Source organism: Sturnus vulgaris, chromosome 3 (assembly GCF_052056855.1).
Source record: "Sturnus vulgaris isolate bStuVul1 chromosome 3, bStuVul1.hap1, whole genome shotgun sequence".
Classification (NCBI taxonomy): domain Eukaryota; kingdom Metazoa; phylum Chordata; class Aves; order Passeriformes; family Sturnidae; genus Sturnus; species Sturnus vulgaris.
The window spans coordinates 56,223,688-56,245,601 of NC_142245.1; the positions used below are offsets into that span (position 1 = coordinate 56,223,688).

Genomic DNA, 21,914 nt, shown 5'->3' on the forward strand with positions numbered 1-21,914 from the left:
TATGAACAATATCCATGAAAAGGTATGCCAGGAATTTAGAAAAATGAACAGTTGTATTGATCCAAAGGCATGCATAAATTTTGGAGAGGGAGGGGGAGAGGGAAGAAGGAAGAGTGAATTGTAGTTTTCTATTTATTCATCTGTTAACAGGCATGCCAGTGTTCCCTTTTTTAACTGAAAAAAAAGCCCTGTCTTTCAGATGTGACAGAATTCAGATAGAATTATACCAATTTGACTCTTTCTCACATATGACAACCAGCAAATGAAAGTCACACAACAATTCTAGCCTTCTGCTGCATTCCTGGATATCACATATGATCATAACTTGGAAATCGTACGCACAAGAGAGGTTGAAAGTTCTGAAGCAAATTCGTTAAACTATTTCACAAAACTATTTTAACATACACGAGAAATGTAAAAGAGGCCAAAAGAAGTTAATGGATTTCATACCTTTATAGCCTTGATTGCTGCCTTGGTGATCTGTGTCATTTTAGCTTTAGAAATGGGTGGCTTATAATCATTTAGCGAGTACAACTGCAAGAAAAAAAAAATATCAGAAATATAATCTGCAGTTGTAAGCAGAATACATTATTTTTCTACAAGAAAATACCATTTTTAATTTTCAGTGGATTTTATGTATTAAGTAAGAAAAGACATTCCCATGTAAGAAAAACAAATTTTAAAAGCTCAGTAACATATAATGTAAGATGCAAAATGCTTAAAGGAGAGCAGGATTTTCTTTGCAATTGTCCCTATGTCCCTATATATATATCTATCTATATATATATAGATATGTGCACACCTAGCTTTACCAGCACTAAAAACTGGAAGCATTTCAGCTGAAGTTACAAAATAAATGCAACATGCAAATACAGTAGCTCTTACTAAGTTTTCCAGGGCAAAGACATTGATATACTTGAATACCTTTATGGAAGCATAACAAAACCTTAACTTAGTATATTCATCATCATATGCCTGCTGAATCAGGTCTTTTCACTTTCCATTAAATGCACAAACTATAACAACAAAATCAAGCCCAGTGAGCATGAGCATGTAGCAATTTTGACACTTAAAACAGACAGTAAAAAGCATAGACTTTATTCATTCACTGCATTACCCTGGGAAAGTAATGTATCAGAAGTATTACAAATGCTCAAGCAAAAATCCAGCTGTGTCCTCAATTTCAAGTAGAGCATCTTAACTTCCTTCACTAATATCTAACCAGCAAAACACAGGTAGCGCAGCTTTGCAACAATGTTCTCCCTGGATGCAGTATTAACTCTTTTCATTTGACTGGTCCAAACATCTCCCAGCAGAAACAACACAGCATGACAGGTATTCATCTAAAATTTGCTGCACAGTGAAACTTTACACTAACTAAATTCACAGCTATGACTGATGGGTTGTAATTAGAAGCAACTCCTTCCCAAGGCTATTTACTTGCTGTGAAAATCTCCCATTATTCACAATATATGATTTTGAACAAAATGCTGTTCTTTTCTCCTTCAGCTCTAAGTGTTATAAGAGAAGGGACTGTCTGATATTTGCTGCTTTCAGACATAAAAAGACTAGACACAAAATGTCAAAACAGATTTAAGGACATTCTTGACTTATATTTTATTTTTGTTTACAACATATGTTTAGAAACGTTAGTTCAAAAATGGAGTTCTGATAATAGGAAAAATCATCCATAACCAAATTTTTATTTCCTTCCTAGAGACAGGAAGGACTGGAGGTCTTCCATAATACAGTAATGAAACAGAAACAAAGCCAAAAACCCCTCTCCTTTCCTATACAGCTTGAGAAATGTAATATAATGTATGAGATTTTTACCCATACAGATATTAAAAGTATCTTTAACTTCCTAATATTTGCTCAATTTGTGGCAAACTGCTAGCTCAGAAAACATAGTTTAGAATTGGTTATATTTAATAAAGCAAACCGTAAGAGTGAATAGGATCACACAGTAGAAAGGATTAGACAATCTTAAATATAGTTCATGCTCCCCAAGTTGTTTATAATAATTTATCACTGAAGGTAACAAGTAGATATTCTTTCATCATACTTGAGTTTCCAAGAGACAAGGATTTGTTCTCCTCACAAACATGAGATGCTTTTTTCTATCCTTTCCTGTCAAAATCAGTTTTTACCAAAACCTCCTATAGTTGTCAAAACACAAAGTGAAAAAAATTGGTTTGTCCAAGCATGTGTCTGTCTTCTCAGCTTGAAAGGATTTCCATTAAAACTGTGAAATTATAACCAGTTCACAGCTAGACATCCACTTTCAAAACAACTGTTACTACTTTCTACTAATGCTAATGCTAATTGCTGTTGCAAAATACTCTGAATTATTTACATACTGCTCACATAACAAAAAGCAATACATTTCTAAAATGTATGCTCTTCACCACCGTGGGGGAAAGGGAGAAGAAAGGCAAAATCCCAAGAGTCTCCAACCAGCTTCTTCTCTATTTTCACAGAATGACTATATGTTGGAAGAGACCTTCAAGTACATCGAGTCCAACCTATGCCCTAACACCTCAACTAAACCATGGCACCGAGTGCCACATCCAGTCTTTTTTTAAACATATCAAGTGATGGTGACTCTACCACCTCCTCTGGCGGACAGTTCTAGTACTTGATCACTCCTTCCATAAGAAACTTTTTCCTAACATCCAACCTATATTTCCCTTGGCACAGCTTAGGACTGTGTCCTCTCATTCTATCAGTCGCTGCATGGAGAAAGAGACCAACCCCCAAATGACTACAAGTGCCTTTTGGGAAATTATAAGGTCACCCCTGAGTCTCCTTTTCTCCAGACTAAACACTCCCAGCTGCCTCAGTCATTCCTCACAGGGTTTGTGTTCCAAACCCCTCTCCAGCCTCGTTGCCTCCTCTGGACGCGCTCCAGTGTCTCAATGTCCTTCCTAAACTGAGGGGCTCAGAACTGGATACAGCATTCAAGGTGTGACCTCACCAGTGCAAAGTACAGGGGGAGAATGACCTCTCTGCTCCTGCTGGCCACACTATTCCTGATACAGGCCAGGTGCCATTGGCGTTCTAGGCCACCAGGACACACTGCTGGCTCATGTTCAGTCAGCTGTTGATCAGTACCCTCAGGTCCCTTTCTGCCTGGGCACTGTCCAGCCACACTGTGCCCAGCCTGTAACACTGGTTATTGTGGCCAAAATGCAGAACTCAGCACTTGGATTTATTAAACTTCATCCTACTGGACTCTGCCCATCTATCCAACTGTTTCAGGTCTCTGCAGAGCCCTCCTACTTTCCAACAGATTGACACACACTCCCAGCTTGGTGTTGTCTGTAAATTTACTAATGGAAGACTCAATACCCTCATCCATGTCATCAGTAGAAACACTGAAGAGAACTGGCTCCAGCACAGGCCCCTGGGGGACACTACTGGTGACTGGCCACCAGCTGGATGCAGCACCATTCACCACCACTCTCTGGGCCCGGCCATCCAGCCAGTTCTTAACCCAGCACAGAGTGATCCTGTCCAAGCTGTGCGCTGCCAGATTTTCCAGGAGTATTCTGTGGGAGACAGTGAGTTTTACAGCTCACTGTTCAGCTTCTAGTTACTCACAGGTAATTACCCAAATGTCATAATCCATCCTGGCTACTGTTTGGCTGGATGTTGTGCAATTACAACTAAAATCCGGAAACACTACAGCACCAAAAACTTTTTGTTTCTATCCTGTTCCTTAGCAGAGTCATTTTGAGTATTCCTGGTCAGCATTCTCAAGCCCAAAACACTAATTAGTAAAAGCAATTTGCATGAGCAAATATGAAATCAACCTAGATTGAGGAATCCAATCTTGCCAATCTAAAAAGAGTCCCAGATGAGACTGGCACAGGAGCTCCTTCACCTACAACACACACAGCTGTAAGGAGGGAGAACCACTGACTCACACAGATACTCACAGGGACCACACCTGACCAGGCCATCAGCTTTGAGTAACCTGGGCCCTAATGGGGCAGTTCAAAGTATCAAGAAAGCCATTAGACAGTGCTGGGAAACAAGCAAGAGTTGCACACAACTGACTCTGAGACATCAGCTGTGTGCAGTCAGGTATCTTAGCACCACTTACCAGGAATATGCCAAAAGCCAACATCCCACTACTTTATTCCAGGTAGTAAAGAGGCAAATTTAGCATTAAGGACTGATAATTCAAGGGGGAAAAGGTGATGGTTGAAGGCAATCAATAAAAAGAGTAAGACAGTATTTCTGTAGAAAGAGGCTTTTTGGACAATGGATATATCTATTACAGATTTTAACAGCCATTTAAAAAACACACATATCCCACATTTAATACCTGGAAGAAGCCAAGAAAATAACTCCTCAAAAATTATTTTCCCTTAATTGTCTTCAAGAATCTTTTAATTTACTACAAACATTAATTCTGAAAATTTTATTCACTTGAAAAGACTGGTGATTGCCTTGACCCAGGTGCAGAAGGACCCTGCACTTGCCCTTGCTCAATATGAAGTTTGCATGGGCTCTCCCCTCAAGTCTGTCAGGCTCCTTCTGGATGTCATTCCTCAAGTGCATCAACTGCATCTCAGTGCTGAGGTTCCATTCAATTCCACTGTCTATATCATCAAAAAATATATTAAATAGTATCAATCCCAGTGTGGACACCTGCAGAACATCATACTGGTCTCCATTTGGACACTGCAGCCATCAGCTACAACTTTTTGGATATTCACACCCAGCCAGCTCCTTATCCATCAAAAAGTCCATCCACCAAACCCATTTTCTCTTACTGCTAAGGCTGACTAGAGACTTGGTTGCCTCTCTAGTAATGAAAACTTATGTTTTTCATCCAGCATAGATGATTCTTTTAAGACACTTGGAATTTGAAGGATAAGGAGTTAAAGACACATGCATTATTTTAAAAATTTGTGCTTATATCCTAGCATAATTTTTCCTGTATGCCCTTTCCTACAGATGCTTAGCTAAACCAGTTTGCTCTCTAAGACCAGTGTCTTAGTTTTGTAAGACACTCATGCTCATTTGCAGAAGGCAACCGCTTGCACTCACATAAAATAAGTTTCTAAATAAAGCAGGAAAAAAAGAAGCAACATGGCTAAACAGTAAAGTCAAATAAACTCTCTGAAATAAAATTATACACTTGACAAAATCAGAAGTAATATTCGAAGGGATGGGGAAGAGTGGGAGTGACCATAAACTCTGGCTGGTAATGTACAAGCAAAATATAGTGAAGTCAAGATCAAGTTTGAGAAACAAACAGGAGAACGCATGAAAATCAGTACTTTTCAGAAGATAGAAGGAATAGGAAATCTACTAAAATGCTTGTCCAGGACAATCAGCACTTACAGGAGAACTCATAGGAAATAATGCCCTACAGAAAAAGACACCGCCTCCCCCCTTTTTTTTAGATCTGCACACTAAGGAAAAACTTATCCCACACCAGAATCCTCCTGAAGTGTGTTTACAAGAAGGTAAATAACAAACTAACAATGTGAAAAATAACAAAGTATTAGAACAGAACTCTTAGAATTAAAGACTTGGTAGCTGTGATTCATGAACTCTCATTTAAAACAGTCTCGATCTTATATCTCTGAAAGACAGGAAAAGCAACATGAATTTCTGACAGGTGGTCAAGGGCAGAATTAGGAAACAACTGATCAGTTAGGTTAAATGTTTGTACCAAAAAAAAAATCGCATAAATTACTCAAAATAAAAGTGTGAGTGGGGACACAGATAATACCATGCAGCTGTTGTAAGGAAAAGCCACATCACAGTATATTGTTCTTCTCTGAAAGACTCCATGAGCACAGTGAGAAATCACTGATATAAGACCAACTGGACCACCAAAACATATTTACCAAAGTTCTCTCACAAAAGGCTCCCAAGAAACTAAGCTGTCCTGAACAGGCCCTTGCATAACAAATAACAGCAGTAAACAATTTGAACGAACAGTCATTTGGTGCACAGTAAAGGGAAGTCCCAACAGAACCCACTTGTGCCTACTGTGACCTATATTATGGTTAGGACAAAGACTATCAAAAGCTGAAAAGGAACATTGGTGACACTACCAAGTAATAATCAGGCAGAAAAATTAAGCTCAAGTACACAGGAAGTAGTGGACACTGGCTTTGAAGATGGCTATTGCCATTCAGCAAAGAGATCTGCTGATACATGAGAAATTGAATTGAAGATATCAACTCAAGAGTAAATCAGAAAAATCCCAGTTGTAAATGGATACTTAGAACATTTAGACACATTATTTAGGCAACGGTACTAACCTACAGGGCACTCTCAACTGTGCAATCTCCAAGACTGGCGTGAAATCATCAGGGATAACTAAAACTGTGGAGAAGCTTTCAAGTGAAGAACAAAGGTTCTTCAGCTGGCAAACAGGATTACCAAGGAGAGGCATATGTCAATACAACCTCAGTAGTGAAGATAACTGGGAAGGATCTTCCTCACCCGAGGAACATACCACATGAGATGAGCAGAGAGAGAGCAAGTCAGGCTGTTGATGTGGTTCCAAACTGCCCAGTGTGGTTGTCCTAAGCTCGGAAGTGTAGCTCTGGCATGCCCCAGAGGGAATTAACTCAGAACCTAAACTGTCACCACGAACTTGTTAAGTCTGTGCCCTGATACCATAGTGAAACACACACACTCTTTCAGATAACTGTATGAATTACAGTCAGCTATCTGTATGTTAATACAAAATGTAGCTCTCCATTTAAAAGGTCTTATTCAAATGAAGTTTGAGCCTTATCACATAAAGCAGCTGCATTTTTTTTCACAGTAGAAATACAGTTCATTTCAGAGGGTCGAAAGTGAAACACTGTAATCTTCAAGTGCCACCAGATAAAACCAGAAGTTTCAGAGGTTTTGAAACAGGCCAGTTCACATTTACAAGCTGAAAGAACAAAGAAAATGAGCAGACAGAAACCCATACGTAAACTTAAAAAAACCCATGCTTTAGAGCTGAGCTACCATATGATTCTGTGAATTATGAAAAAAATCTTCCATTTACTAGCCACTTACTGTTTTTCTGAATATACATTGACTCATACGAAACATTTGCTCAAAGGCAAAACCTGATCAGTATCTTTAAATGTCTGATTACTACGGAAACATATTTGACCACCAGGTCAAACTGTTTTTTCTACTTATCTTTTTAAGTTCCCTGTTGTAAAGATTTGCAAAGTGAATGTATTTGCTCCATTTCTTATATGAAAACCCAGTAAGTACAAACATTTGCTGTTAAAATCTGAGGCATTGCTGTGGAAAGCACCACAGTGTGTTGAGTCTCTTTTTAAAATGTACATTAAGAATTTCCCTCCAAACAACTGCATATCTATCACCTGATAATGAATGTACATACATAATAAAACCAAATTTTAAAACCACCTTACAAGTTGATGGATCAATTAATTTTTCCTATTCATTTAGTAACTGATTTTGCAGCAGAAAAAAGAATATGCTGATCTCAATCAAAGCAAAATTTATCTCCCATCTATTCTACCATCTCAAGAGAAGAAACAGTCTCCTAATATTTGCCCAGAAAAGAGCACTGCTCCAGTGATCTATTTATTCACCCAAGAGTCACTCTGACACAAAGGCTCTGCTGAGCAGTCACCGCAACACAAACACAACATTTGGGAGAATGTTGCTTCAGTTAAGATGGAGGGACTTAAAATAAACTGAAAGGTTAAACCCTCATTAAAAAAAACCAACAACAAAACTGCAAATATACATTAAAAATGTATACATGTACATTTATATATGTAAGCCTTGTTTTGTACTTGCCCGTTCTTGAATTATGGCACCTTACTTAGAAAATAAAAGATGAAACATCTCCTCCCTAAATGAAGATGGCATTATCACACTAGGACAGGAAGGAACAAAGACTAAAATTCTACAGAATGGGGTAGGGGGGAACAAGAGGGGATGAGACAAGAGTTACACAATCAATGACAAGTCACAGGGGGTCTGACTGTACGGGTAAGGTAAACCATTTTCAAACTGTTAGCTCAGGTTTTGAAAAAAAAAAGTTCAATACTTAAGTTAGAGCATTAATGCATGATTCCTGTATGATCTTTGGGGAATAATTTTACTTTCCTCTGAGAGAAAAAGCATAGCCAAAGTAAAGAGAATACTTTCAAGTTACTGTAAAAAATGTCAGTGTTTTTTTCAAGACAGCACACTTAACAGTAGCGTACATTTGATTTCAATGTCAATGATCTATCAGGTTCTTCTAGAAAGCTGTGGACAAGACTATTCTGCCTGCCTCAAGCATTCTAGATGACTGAACATGCTCAGCTCCAAACAACAACACAGGAAACTACAAAATATAAATGAACATTCATCTTCTCAACCCATTTAAAAAAAAGACCAGACAAAATTTACAGTGAATTTGTGTGGGGGGAAGTTGTTTCACTGGTTTCCTGTATGACAATTCCATCCAACCATGTCGTACACACACAGGCATTTTGATAATTAGGTGGGGGACAATCAATACACCTTCAATAGAAATATGCATGTTTAATTAAATGCTGAATGTAAATCACAGGAAAACCTTATAGGGAAGACCTGAATCTGAATGGCACTTCAGGGACAAAATGAGTCCACAAAGATACACTTGCTACAAATCCTAATTTGTCTCAATGAAAGCAATTCACAGGGTCATGCTCTTACAAAGTAAGGATCAGATGACAAATGTCCATGTAAAGCACGTAAAAGATTATTACACAGATAGCATTAGAAGTCTTAAAGATGATCAAAGTAATCGTGCTAAAAGTGGTTTCTAAGACTTTTTCCTACAGAAATGTACATCTTCGTATCAGGACCAAGCCAGCAATTAAAGCCAGTTCATTATATTCACAAGTCTGTATTTTCCTCTATCTGATAAAACAGTATAATGATTTGTACAGCAAAAAGTAATGATGGGGAGAGCTAAGTCACTACATACAAGGCAATATTCCAATGTATATAAAGGTTAATATTCATTTTCTCCAATATAATTTTAAATAAACCAAGTCCTCTTTCCAAACTTTGGGGAAAAAATATAGGCTTCCTTAAAGATCTAACGAGCTATATGAATTATATGTTGGGACCGGGGGGAAATGCAAAATATCAGGTTGATGCTACACATACACCAGTGAACTTCTGCTCTGTATTTTTTTCTTTAATTCTGTTAAGAAAAGAGATCTTTAAGAGAAGGCCTACTGAAAGTAATGGAATTTATCAGCACATCTCAAATTTTCATCATCCACTATGGCAAACAACAGTTTTATAATTACAATGGTAATCAAAAAAGTACTTGAAGTGAAATCTACTGCAAATGCCTGTAAAAAGCAAAATCTGCTGCACACAGCTGTAGTTTACAAGGCAGTACTACATGCTGCTAAGCTACAGCCTAAAGCTTCTCAAGTAAGACCAGACATCATGCACATGAACTTACATCCCCAAGGATGGGCAGTCGCTTATAGAGCAAGTTACTACACATATCTTTGGGAGGGCAATGGCACACTGCACTTCTACAAAGCCTAGCACTTAATTTCAACATCTATCAGTGCTCTTATTCAACGGGCAAAAAAGCCAGACACCTGTTCCTGTACCAAAAATTTTGAATAAAAAATAGAAAGAAGTACTAACTTTATTAAAATTTTAAAAGCTTCATAAATAATATATTTCTTTTTTATATACCTCTGCCACATCCTATAAAGACAAGGAAAGCAGCTAGGAAATAATTTTTCGTATAATTTTGTCATATAATTTGAGAAGGCTTGAAAGCTGTGAACAGCTCTAGTCTAAGGAGATACATATTCACACAGATAAATCTCTGTAACACTGATACAGCAGCTAAGGGAATAAACATTTTGATGCTGATACATCAGCCCATCTGTTAAGTATGAGATTATGACCAGTGTGAGGGATATCAGTTACAAATCTCTCTACAGAAATATTTTTAAAGTTTTCTCTGGCTGCTATCAGGACACAACATTAAAAAGACATCAAATAATGACATGACACTAACCAGAAAACATATATACTAACAAGTATCTGCAATTCCAATGCAAAAAAACCCAAAATAAATACTTGGAAGTCAAACCAAATCATACTATCTTAATAAATTAGGTTAACTTCTTTCATATTTCAATAGCATTGAAATAAATCAAATCCAATTGGAAATAAAGAAATAGTGAATCGCTTACTAAATATTAACAAGAAGAGTAGTGTCATCTATTGCTTAGAAAAAAGGACACTTACCAACAAATTTCTGTTACGTTACATTTTACACACTTTCCTGAAGTTTAATTTCTTGGAAGTTACTCAAAATCAAATTGCATGCCCTTGTCTCTCAGTGATTAGGATTTTAAAATGATGCTGAGTAGGACCTACCTATGAGAACCACTATTTAAAGCCTGTCAGCACTTTGTTACCCTCAGTGCTGCATATAAATATTAAAAAATATACCATAGATGTACATGCAGGATGACCAGAATGGCAGATGTTCCTTTCAGCATAAGGTATTTCAGTTTGGAGGAAAAAAAGATCTGTTCTTTCAGTTATCAACCAAAAGGAGTTGCCAAAATTCAACATTAAAAACATACAGAATGAGCGGGTTGCAACACAACAGCAACTACCTTAATACAACTGTTGTCAAAAACAAAGTACATGACACGTGGTTTTAATTAACAAATATAAAATAATAGTCAGTTTCCTTGATATCTAAGTCCCTTAAAAAATTTGAAAGCAATCAATGACACTCACATGAAAAACTCAGCCCCTCCCTACACATCAGTTGCATTATACACCACTGTTTATGTTTAAAGAGGACATTTAAATATATACCAACTACTTCACAAGAAACTAAGTGAAGTAAGATGCAAAGGTAATACAGCAGTCCCTCTAGCCCATCAGATAACAGCACACAGTCAGGTGTTAGCACCAATGCATTTGTGTAGTGTTTCTCCTACTTCTTTTGTTTTAAGGAAACACAATTATGACTTTCAAGTTTACTGAACCCAAACAATTTGAGATGGAATGACAAAATTCCATTTTAGTTTTTACATATTTGAGCCACCAGCCCATTTACCATTTTCTTTAAACCCTCACCATTACTCCTTTCAAAGAGAGCTCCTAAGTTCTCTTGGTACAGTCTGCTTTGTACAAATATAAACACATAACTGGAATTTAAAGAAACCACCTGGATTTGGCTCAATTTTCCTGACCTCTACACATCTGCAAAACAGATGCTTACGTCAGATAATCTCTAGAACATACTCCATTAGCTCTTAGCCATTTTTAAGTCATAAAATACAATTCCACTTTTTCTCTTCATAGTAACTTAGGGTGTTTGCTGCATAGGAACAAAAAGCTTAGGAAGACCTAAACGGACCAAATGAAATAGGTAGGTAAGAGTGAGCAATTCACCAATGCCTGAACTCCCAATAACAGAAAGGAAGGATTGATCAAAAGATCCAGATAACAGTATCATGCAAGAAAACTAGGAAAATAACGGGAGCATTTCACTTCAAGTAATTTTCTCATCTGTCCTGACATATTGCTAATTTCCATCATAAACATTTTATCATTATTATATAGCTAATTCTAGATCAAGAGGAAAACGGATCAGCTTCTGTCACAATATCAGCCTTCAGAGATTTCCAGATGCAAGCTTGGGGGCTGCCCACACTGGAGAAGTACCCTTTGTCCTTGTTCCAATGCACTAGTTTGATAAAGTGTGTCATAACACAGAGTTAAAAGGCTTAGAGAAGTCTAACTACAATCACACCTCTACAATTCTGAGATATGAAATACAGGAACAGATCTTAAACATTTTGAAAATCAAACTCACACATTTTCTCTGCCAACAGTTTTGAGCGCTCATGACAAAAACTGTCTTGTGTTGATTTCAAAATCCTTGGATATAGTTTAAAACCCCTGCATTCACAATGAAAGTTAATGATTCAAAATTAAAAAGACAAAGTGATCACACTTTGTACCGGATTGGACTTCTTTGACCAATATATTTGTCATATAAATGGTCTTCATTTCCTGTTAAATGCTCCACTTCACTCTTGTGAAAATTAAGAAGCAAGTGGTTACTACTGCATATCTGGTAACCAAGTTATGAAGATCAACATTATCTGAAGCTACTCCTTTTCATGTGAATCAGCTTTGTTTTGTTTACATGTACAGTTAGTATTTTGTTAATATTTGATATTCTGAAAGACTTTGATTTGATTAGGTCTTTCCAGCGGCTTCCAACAACCTGGTTAATGTATTTTAAGCTCTTTCGACTTACCATCTGAAAAAGCTAAAATCATCTATAACTATTATTATTTCTCTTTTTAAAACTGCAATCACATCACTAGCAAAATATTAGAACTGTATTTTTATCTATGGTAATTTCTAAATTATGCACTGAGATCTCCATAAAGTCCTGCCACAAGGCCAACATTCTGAAAGCAAGAGTTTTATAGCGAAAGCAATTTACAGTACCTTGCACTTTAGACAAAAAACCAAACTACAGAATAACAGGGGTGAAAAGCAAAGAATGCACATTATTAATTCTACTTAATTTTTTGAAAGTAACTAATAAATACTGAAGATGGAAGAAAAAAAAAAAAAAAGAAAGAAGTAAGGAAACCCTTACCAGTCAACTCTGAACTAATTATTTGGAAACACTGAGTCCTAGACTGAACAACGCAAAATGATGGATCTTCTAAATTACCTTTCCGAAAAATGCATGTTATTTCAATAATAAATTCCAATTCAAATATGTAAGACAGCTATTCACCTCCTTGCATAAAGACAGTGCACCTTGTTTAGCTGTTATAATTTTTTATAAAGCACTATTTACTTCAATCTTTTAAAATTACTGTTATAAACATTATCTTACAATAAACAAGCTCAAGGCTACAAAAGTAGGTGGCTTCAACCTTTCAGGTGTTGTTACCCTTCACTGTTTTACTGCTCAGCCACCATCCACCCAAACCACCTTTCCTTCCTACTACTGCCTCCTGGATCTCAGCTCCATCACTCTTCTTTAGGGCACATCTTCTTTTGTGCCTTCATTTTAAACGGGAGCCAGACACTCTCTGCCAGCCCTCAAAACCATCAAGGGCAAACACATTGACAAAGGTGCCAAGCCTCACCTTCCACACATGTAGTTTAGTAAATTACGCATGTGCATTATATTTCTGCATGTCAAAGAATCAGCCACCCACTCATCTAACCAAAGACAGGAGAAAATAACAACCTCATGCAATCAAAAACCGTACCCAGTAAAACCAGCTAAGTTATGAAGGCAAACTCTTGCAAAAAGAAGTGGGAACAAAATAAGTTGTTGTATATCCATAGTAGTCACCTTCTTTGTACAAATGCCAGCTCACTTCCCAAAAGCCTAACAGCAGAAACAGCAGGCTATTACAAGAAATATGCATTTCTGGTAGAGATAAATCTGATAGAGGGTCACGGTGACAATGCACTCATTTCTTCTTACTCCCTCTAAATGTTAACAATTCATTTTAAATTACATTTATAAAAATGTCTTCTTTTGATCAGTACATATGACAAGAATAGGTAATATATAAATATATATAAAATACTAGTACAGCAGTAACTGGACATTGTGGTTTTTTGCCTTAAAGAGCATGTACTCTAAAATGTAGAAACAGCTCCTGAATAAGGTTAATAAAATTACCTACCTAACTACTGCTATTGTCAGTGCTCCCTGAGAAATACTACAGAAAAGTAGCTCTAAAGAAGCGAAGAAATGGAAGAATAGAAATATACGAAGAAATGGAAGAATAGAAATATACGTGCAACTTACGAAAAGTTAGGAACAGGAACAAGGACTAATATTGTTCTCAACTTTTCTCAAAAGTTGTTTTTGAACTTCCAAAGCCAAGCTCACTGAACTCTGGATGCACATATGAACATATTATGCACCTCTGCCCTGGGCCTCACAATGGAGTTACACCAGTGGCTGCTGAGGCAATGAATGTGGGCTATAACCAAGGCTGAAGGAACCACTCAGGATGAATTTTTTGGCAGCTGTCCAGAGGTAAAATGATGAACCAGTTATACAGACAAGAAAATAGAAGACTTCTTCCTAAGTGAAAAAATATCATTATGAGAGTAACTTCAGTAAAGTATTTTTAAGCCTTGCCTTATCAAAAACTTTTATTCTGAATGGCTTTTCTCCCGTAAGAAAGCCGTCTGGATTACCAGACTCCACTTCTACATCTGCTCTAAGAAAAAAAGATTGTTGGTCATAGAAAGGTTTTGGGTTGGAAGAGAATTTAAAGGTCATCTAGTTCTAACTTCCCTGCTATGGGCAGGGACACTTTCCATTAGCCCAGGTTGCTCTAAGTCTCATCCAATTTGCCCTGGAATACTTCGAAGGATGGGGCACAACTCAAATAGTGGCAAATCCCAACAAGACTTGCTAAGATAATTTCAAGTATTCTGTCAAAGACTGTAGCCCCAGGTACAATCTTGGTAAGCAGGTTACAAAGGATCTGAAGTTATAACAGTTCAGAAGGGCATTTGTTTTAAATTGCAAAATGGCTCACTGCTCTCTAAACGAGTAGCAAGTAGGATCAATACTTGAAACTATCCAGTCACAACTTCAGAGAGGTTGCAGAAACTGGAGATCAACACAACTGTTCCAGGCTCACAAGGACCTGATCTAGATCACAGCTTAAGAACAAATTTAAAGTCTATGCATCTAAGACTGAAAACCTATCAACATCTGTCCTATACTATTTCATTACAGAAATAAAAGGTTCTTGAGCAAGACACGCAACAAAATAAAACCAAACCCTAACATTTTGGGCCTTTAACACACACTCTCATGAGCATGTCTTTACAAGACCAGAAGTCAAAGTTCTGTGGCCGATGAAAATCAAAGGTCAGATCAGTCTTTGAAAGTGTGATATTAAAACTGCAAATATTTATTCAGCACACAGGGAGACACTTAACCAGGTGAACATCAATTTAATACTTACTCTATCTTGAAGAGAAAATTACTTTCTTTCCCTACTCTTTAAAAAAATCATTGAGAGCCAGCAAAGTTCAACGCTTGCTGGGGAACAACAAAGTAAAATATTTCACTGATACAGCTCCTAATGATCCTGACAGTAAACAGGAAACTAACAAATCCTTACAGATTTTGTTGCACCTTAAGGGAATTAATATAAATATTCATGCTTTTTTTTTGAGAAACACAGGATTATACAGCAAAATGAAACAGAAGACATTTTTCACATCCACCCCAGAGGTTAAGAATGAAAAACAGAAACAACTTTTCAGATGTATGAATGTCTGCATGCAGATGCACGTATCACTTTTTCTTCTGACAAAAGACAAAAGAAAACCAGAAGTTTGCATCCCAATTTGCTACAATAAAATTTACAAGTATCAGACCATAAATGGGATATCAGATAAACAAAAAAAAGAAAGCTTAAACTTATCACAGCTGCAGTCCTTCAAACAGCAGAGAATATGAAAAGGTCGTACTCTTTTTTATGGCTAGTAAAATATAGTGAAAGAGAAAACAGATACAGGTTTTGTCACTGTCACAGCAGCCAGGAAAAGAAAACCCTGCAGATGTTTCAGGTGCTTTGGCCAACATGAAACATGCAGCAGAATTAAAAAAAAAAATCTTGACAGCGTCTTTTCACTTATGCATCTTTCCACTGTTTTTGAACATAACTGCTAGGACCTACTTACATTAATCAAAGCCCTGGCTGCTCATTTTATAAAGCATCCCCTTTTTCCCCAGTTATTCAACATCAACCTCTATTTAGCATCTTCATGAGGCATACAATTTAACTTTTTTTAGCGTCAACTGGCATTCTTTCATGAAAAATCCGCCTCGTTGACTTAAAATCTGCCATTAAATAAAGTAGTCTGAAATAGAATATTTAGTTTAGCCTTCTGTACTTTTATGCACCCATACTCCAATACTTGGTATTTATAGTGTGGGTCATTTCCAAGGGTTACATTTCTGAAATTGTTCCTCACTGACTCTTAAGACGCGTCTTCCAAAGAATTGTCATGATAAAGGTGGCCAACATAAAATGATGTGCAAATGATGTACAGAGACAACAGCCATTACTAGTAAATGTTTAGTATCTGCTACGTCCCTACCACTGATCAGTTTCAGAATGAACCCAAAAGCAGCAACAGTCACTTTATGTATCATCTTACTTGACTCTCAAAAGCATTATGCACACCAAAAGCTCAGTGTACTTTATGATGAACTATGCAAAGACAACCATTTTCATTGTCAATAACAACTGAACACCAATCTAGCAATGCTGAAGTTTTAATTATGACTGTCACACCCTAGAAAAGAAAAAGCATAGGAACCCACATCACTCTTTAAACAAACAGTAATCACTACCTTAACATTACAGCACTTTATGTGCATCCCACTTTTAAGATGTCAGATATTCAAGTAGTAACACTTAGTTTTCTATTCAATTCTCTTATACATTAAAGTATCAGCATCCAACTGTACAGACAAGAGAAACTGAGCATTTCATACAAGACATGTTCAAGTGAACAAAGCATTTCTGAAAGGAATCAGAAGACACATGACTTTCTTGTTCCTGAGTTTCAAGGGACCAGCTTTGCCTTATTCTATCTACCTTTTTTAAAATATACAATTGTCCTTTTCTCAACTGCCTCTCCAATGTCATAATATGCAACTGAAATTTGTGGCATTGCATGATAACCATTGTGTATTGGATTCAACAATGTTAATTCCAAATCTAGATACGCTATATAACTCTCCTGAGTAGATTTTACCATTACTAACCTTCCAAACAGCTGTAAATCAAAGATGCAACTACCAGTCTCAGCAAGTGAAAATGAAAACAATATTCAATGATTTGACCAAAGCACGCATAGCTTATGCAGGAGATATTTTTGCTTTGTTTTAAAGAGAATGCAAAACCAAAAATATCAGTAAACATGAACAGCAAGACTTGATGAAACTCATACACAAAGAGATGCGTGCCTGTATGTGAGTAAAGATATTGATAAACTTTAAATTATTAGAAATATTGTTTAATTGAACCAGATTAGTGAATTACTTTGTAGTTTTTAAAGAAAACATCTAAGTCGATTTTACTCTGTCTTTTCAAGATTCCTATTATTTAATTCTTACAGATGCAATTAATATAGCTAAACAAAGCATAACTTCAAATACTCAGTTTGTGTTGTACTTAAAAATGAATTTGCGATCTCCATTCCCCCTAAAATAAACTACAATCCTGTGACTGCGTGACTGTAAAACTATTTCCATTTATTCTACATATTAACATAGAAATAAATTTTAAAATAATTAAATGTGTTTTAGAATTAAAACATCCATTGGTCCTCTTTTTCCACATAGTCTTCACATTATAAAGTGAAAAATAATTTGGCTTGCCATGGCAAAAAGGACAAGTATTGCAAGAAAAACCAACTTCAAGTACAGTACCTGAAAGCAATGTGACAATGGCCACCTAGAGCTGATGATGACAGCAAGACTAACACTGAGCTGACTATAAAACAAATACTGAATTTTAATTATATACATCTGCAATTAAGTCATGGTCATCTGAACACTGGAACTGTGAGAATACACGTTTGCCTCTAGTCCATTTCAATTCCTCTTTAACAAAATACATTTTATAGAACATATAGAGAACTTTAAACACTTGAAGCATTCTCTTCTGTCAAGACCTGTTCTTGAATCTGATTTTGTACATTTCTGAAATAACTCAGGGCCTGAATGGAAGCCAGGAGGAAAATGGTTCTGCAGTGGTAAGCCTTCATGGTGCCAGCTGTAGCAAATGATAAACTCTGGTACAAAGCATTGCCAATTACCTCAACATTATATTAAGTCAGTTGTATATTATTCCGATTTTCAGTTGCCAAGCAGTTTTAATCAAATAGGAAAATGTCAACCATTACATGAAAACAATACTGAGCATGTTTTATTTAGGAGCTTGATTATTTCTTAGCTTTAAATGTACCTTTCCCAAAACTTGAAACGTTAGGGCTAATTTTACACATGCAACTAGGTACAGCATGGACAGCTCTATGTATCATCACTAGACATTGAACAACTTTCTGCAATAGCCACCATTATTTCCAGTAGTTACTGTTCAAATAAACTTGAAATTCTTCTTTCTAATCAAATCAATGACAAGCCTATTCTAAGCACTTCAATCCTGATTGCCATATAGGATAGTTACAATATAAGATATTGCTCAGCTCACATACAATTCTGGAGTTAGCTATACTGCCTAGATGGACAGCTGTCTTTATTTTAGCTTCACTGCAGAATCCAAACACAACTCCTTCCTTTAAAAAACCAAACAAAAAAAATCAACCCCAGAAGTGCCCAACTGGCAGACTTGAGTGTTTAAATGTATTAGAATGTTTCTTCTAAAGTGTCATCTGGTTTTCACCAGTAAGTTACATAAACTGTGGTAAAATTATTAACTGAATTCAAACTGCATAAGAGAAAGTATGGTAAAAGTTTTTTATACAATTTATTCTGTCCCATCTGCTGCTAAATTTAATTTACATCTATTTTAAGCGAAAAAACTCTAAAACACGACTCAGACGTCAGTTCTGGAGTTTAACATGACCTTAAAACATAATATAAATAAATAACAGGATTTTACAAGTACCCATATTTTCTAAATTAATCAAAACCATTTAGGAACAGCATTTATATAGACTCATACACTTCAGCTAATTCAAATATTTAGTGATCGTTTCACAGTTCTAAATTGCAAAGTGTGTATAGGTAAGTTCAACCAGAGAAAATGAAAGAAAATTAAATTAAAGTCTAGTTCTGCACTGGGTACAGATGTTAAGAGTGGCAAGCAATGATACTTGGGATTCTTCAACTGTAGCAAGTTTGGTAGCATTTACTTCCAGGATCGGAGTTTGTTTAGTCATGGCATCTTTAAAACCTTCCCATCATTGTAGCCCAGCATTCAAATACAGACAGAGAGTAAATCAGAGATGCTGTCTATTTATACCATAGCAGATAAATTGGTTAAAATGACATCGTCAGATCTTCTTTTCCAATAACCTACTGTCTACCATTTTTTAAGCATTTAGAAAATTTAAGGCCTAATCTAAAGCCCTCCTCTTCAGCATGGCTGCCACCTTAAGTCTCAGACTTATTTTTACAGTATTTTACCCAAGTGCTCAGCAAAGTCAGTCAGAAGCTGTTTTTCAACATGGAGAGGAAGACTTCTGCTCTTGCTGATAGGTATATAGAAGGAAAATGTTCTGTACAACTTATGTTCTCGTGACCAGATTCTTCCTTTTCCCTCCATAACAATATAGCACATATATCAATCAAATACTAAAATAGGAATAAAAGTTTATTGTTTATTTCTCTTCTAGTGGCCACAATGTGCTTTTTTCTATTTAAGAATTCAAATTGCATGAAGTGCAACACCTAGAACTGCACATAAGTTAGAGCTCCCCAACTGCTGCCGAGTTACTGGAGAGTACCTGCTCATCTTAAAAATCTATCTTACTATGCTTGTAGAAACAACAACATGGTTGCCACACTATTCCACCACAGGTCAAATGAAACGGCATTACTTAAAACCATTAAAACTGTACTATATCCCTGCTGGGACTAGCGAGATGGCAACTGTAAGCTTCAGTACGTGAGCAATCTGTAGAAGTATACATTGTAACGAGACCTGATACTTTCTAGGTCAATATAAGTTAAAAACTACTTCGTAAAATGTGGGACTTCGGAAAAAAAAATAAGTATTTGTTTTTCTTGCTCGTATATTAACTTTAAAATACAAATTATACTCTCACAATGAGAGCAACTAAGCAGAGTTGCCATAAGAACCATCTCACAATAAAATATACATTAGCTCTCAGCACAAAAGAGAAGCCAGGTGCAGTATGAACACCTCAGCCTATATGTACGTATGTATTCTTGGGTGCCATAGCCCGCTCTCTGTACAGTGCTTCAATGCAGGATCTGAGCTCTATGCAGCATGTAGGGAACGTCTGCTTCCATCCTGACCACTGCGAATATACTACTCTTAAACACGGAGACGAACCTCCGATGCCTTTGTATTCCTTTCCTCAGATTTAAAGCTTAGCTGCACGAGGTGTTAAAAAGTGCGCGCTGGCGGGGTTCGGATAAACATGAAATTAGCGAGGAGGAAGAGGGTGGAAGGAGAGACGAGGGAAGGCGTGGAAGGGCACAGTCCCCGTGCCTGGGGAGCCTGGACCCCCCCTCCGCCGCCCAGCGCAGCCTCCTCGGCCGCTGCGTGAAGTTGGCCGGGCATCACACGCCCCACCGCAGGCCAGGCGCCGGGAAGAGACCTCTTTTTCCTTCTCTTCCTCGGCCTCCTCACGCGTCCTCCTCTTCCTCCAGCCCGCCGCCAGATCTATTCTTTCCCTTCAGCCGCCCCCAGCCTCACGGCGGAAGAAGCTGGGGGGGAGGGGGACGTCTCCATTACCCTCTCCACCCTCCCGCTTCCCAGGGACGGCGACAACGGCCCTTTCCCGCCCGACGGAGGAGGGGGGGGTGGGGGAAGCGCCAGACCGGCCTGCAGGAGAGCTCCAGCACCCCCGGGCCCCCCCGGAGTTCCCCCAGTTCCCGCAGCAGCCCCGCTGCAGAGGGGGCAGGGAAGGCGCCGGGCCCGGGGGCCCCGCCCGCTCCCCGGCCCTGAGGAGGGGAGGCCGCCGGCAGGGGGTTACACACCTCGCTGTTAAAGGCTTTCACAGCCTCCATGTCGCGGCGGAGGCGGGAGCCGGGCGGCTTCTCTCCGCTGATGGCGGCCGGGCCGGGCCGGGCCGGGCGGGGGCAAGTCTCGGTCCGTGCGTGCGTGCGCTCCTCGCTCAGGGGCCGCCCGGCCTCCTCTCCATGGCGGGTGGCGCAGGGGGCGGGCGCGGGGGGACGCGGGCCCCGCTCGTTTCCGTCTCCTCCTCGCCCCGCTTCCCGCCCGGTGGCGCCGGCGTTCCCTTCCCTCCCTCCTTCCCTCCCTCCCACGCTGGGCTCTGGGCGGCCGCACCGGCAGGAGATGCAGGAACAACGCGCGGCGGCTGCGGCGCGGGCGCCAATATGGCGGACACGCGGGGGCTCCTCGCAGCGCAGCGCCGGAGCGGCGCAGGCGGCTACAGCGCCCCCTGCCGGGCAGTGTCCGCACCGCCGCACGGGCGCTGCCGGGATGGCGCCGCTTCAGCCCCGCCCGCTCTGCTCCCGCTGCTCCTCCTCCTGGAGCGGGCGGCAAGGAAAGGGTTACGGGAACGAGGTGTTAAGCGCTGCTGCGTTTCGTCACCGGGAGGAAAAGCCCAGAGTTCTTGGGTCACCGGTTTCCACCGTTTCCGGATCCCTGAATTGCTCATCTCCTCACACCCGGCCCGCTGAGCCTCCCTCTACTCGCAAGCAAGGCCCGCCGGCAAAACTGGGAACGGCATGCAGGCTTTAAAAAAGGCAACGGGAAAAATAATCAGAGAGGCGTAGGAGGGCAGAAAAATTCATAATTCCATAAGCTCACAAAGAATCGGTACTATTTATCAAGAGGAAAGGAGAAAACCCAGACAATGCAAATCAGTCACAAACCCCAGTGCACTTAAAACGTGATTACAACTCAACAATTCCACACCAAAAAGTCTCCAAACCCATCACCAGGCGTTAAAGCCTTTCTGTTCGACTACTCAGGGCATACTGCCAGGTTAAGTTTCAGATAGCGTGCACTTCCCCGTGCCCCCAGCACCATGACAGACCGGCAGAGCACCTGCCTCTCCCTGAAGCACAAACACCTTGCTTAGCTGAGAAATCCCAGCAGGAGCAGCTCTGTCAAACAGGAGGACTTACTTCCAGGGCATAGATTTTTATTCGCTAA

The 21,914-nt window shown here is 38.8% G+C and overlaps 1 protein-coding gene across 3 annotated transcripts in view; it reads right to left on the reverse strand.

Moving 5' to 3' along the window:
- SCAF8 (SR-related CTD associated factor 8) overlaps positions 1–20,924 on the reverse strand; it is a 151,100-nt gene extending 130,176 nt beyond the window's left edge. For all 3 annotated transcript variants that reach the window (XM_088161703.1, XM_014886014.2, XM_014886013.2), the window contains exons 1-2: positions 20,771–20,924; positions 451–534 (exon numbers count right to left, since the gene is read on the reverse strand). In XM_088161703.1, the coding sequence (XP_088017829.1) occupies positions 451–534; positions 20,771–20,800 (114 nt within the window). In that variant the 5' untranslated portion in view covers positions 20,801–20,924. The remainder of the gene's footprint in view (positions 1–450; positions 535–20,770) is intronic.
- Between the last annotated feature and the right edge of the window lie 990 nt (positions 20,925–21,914).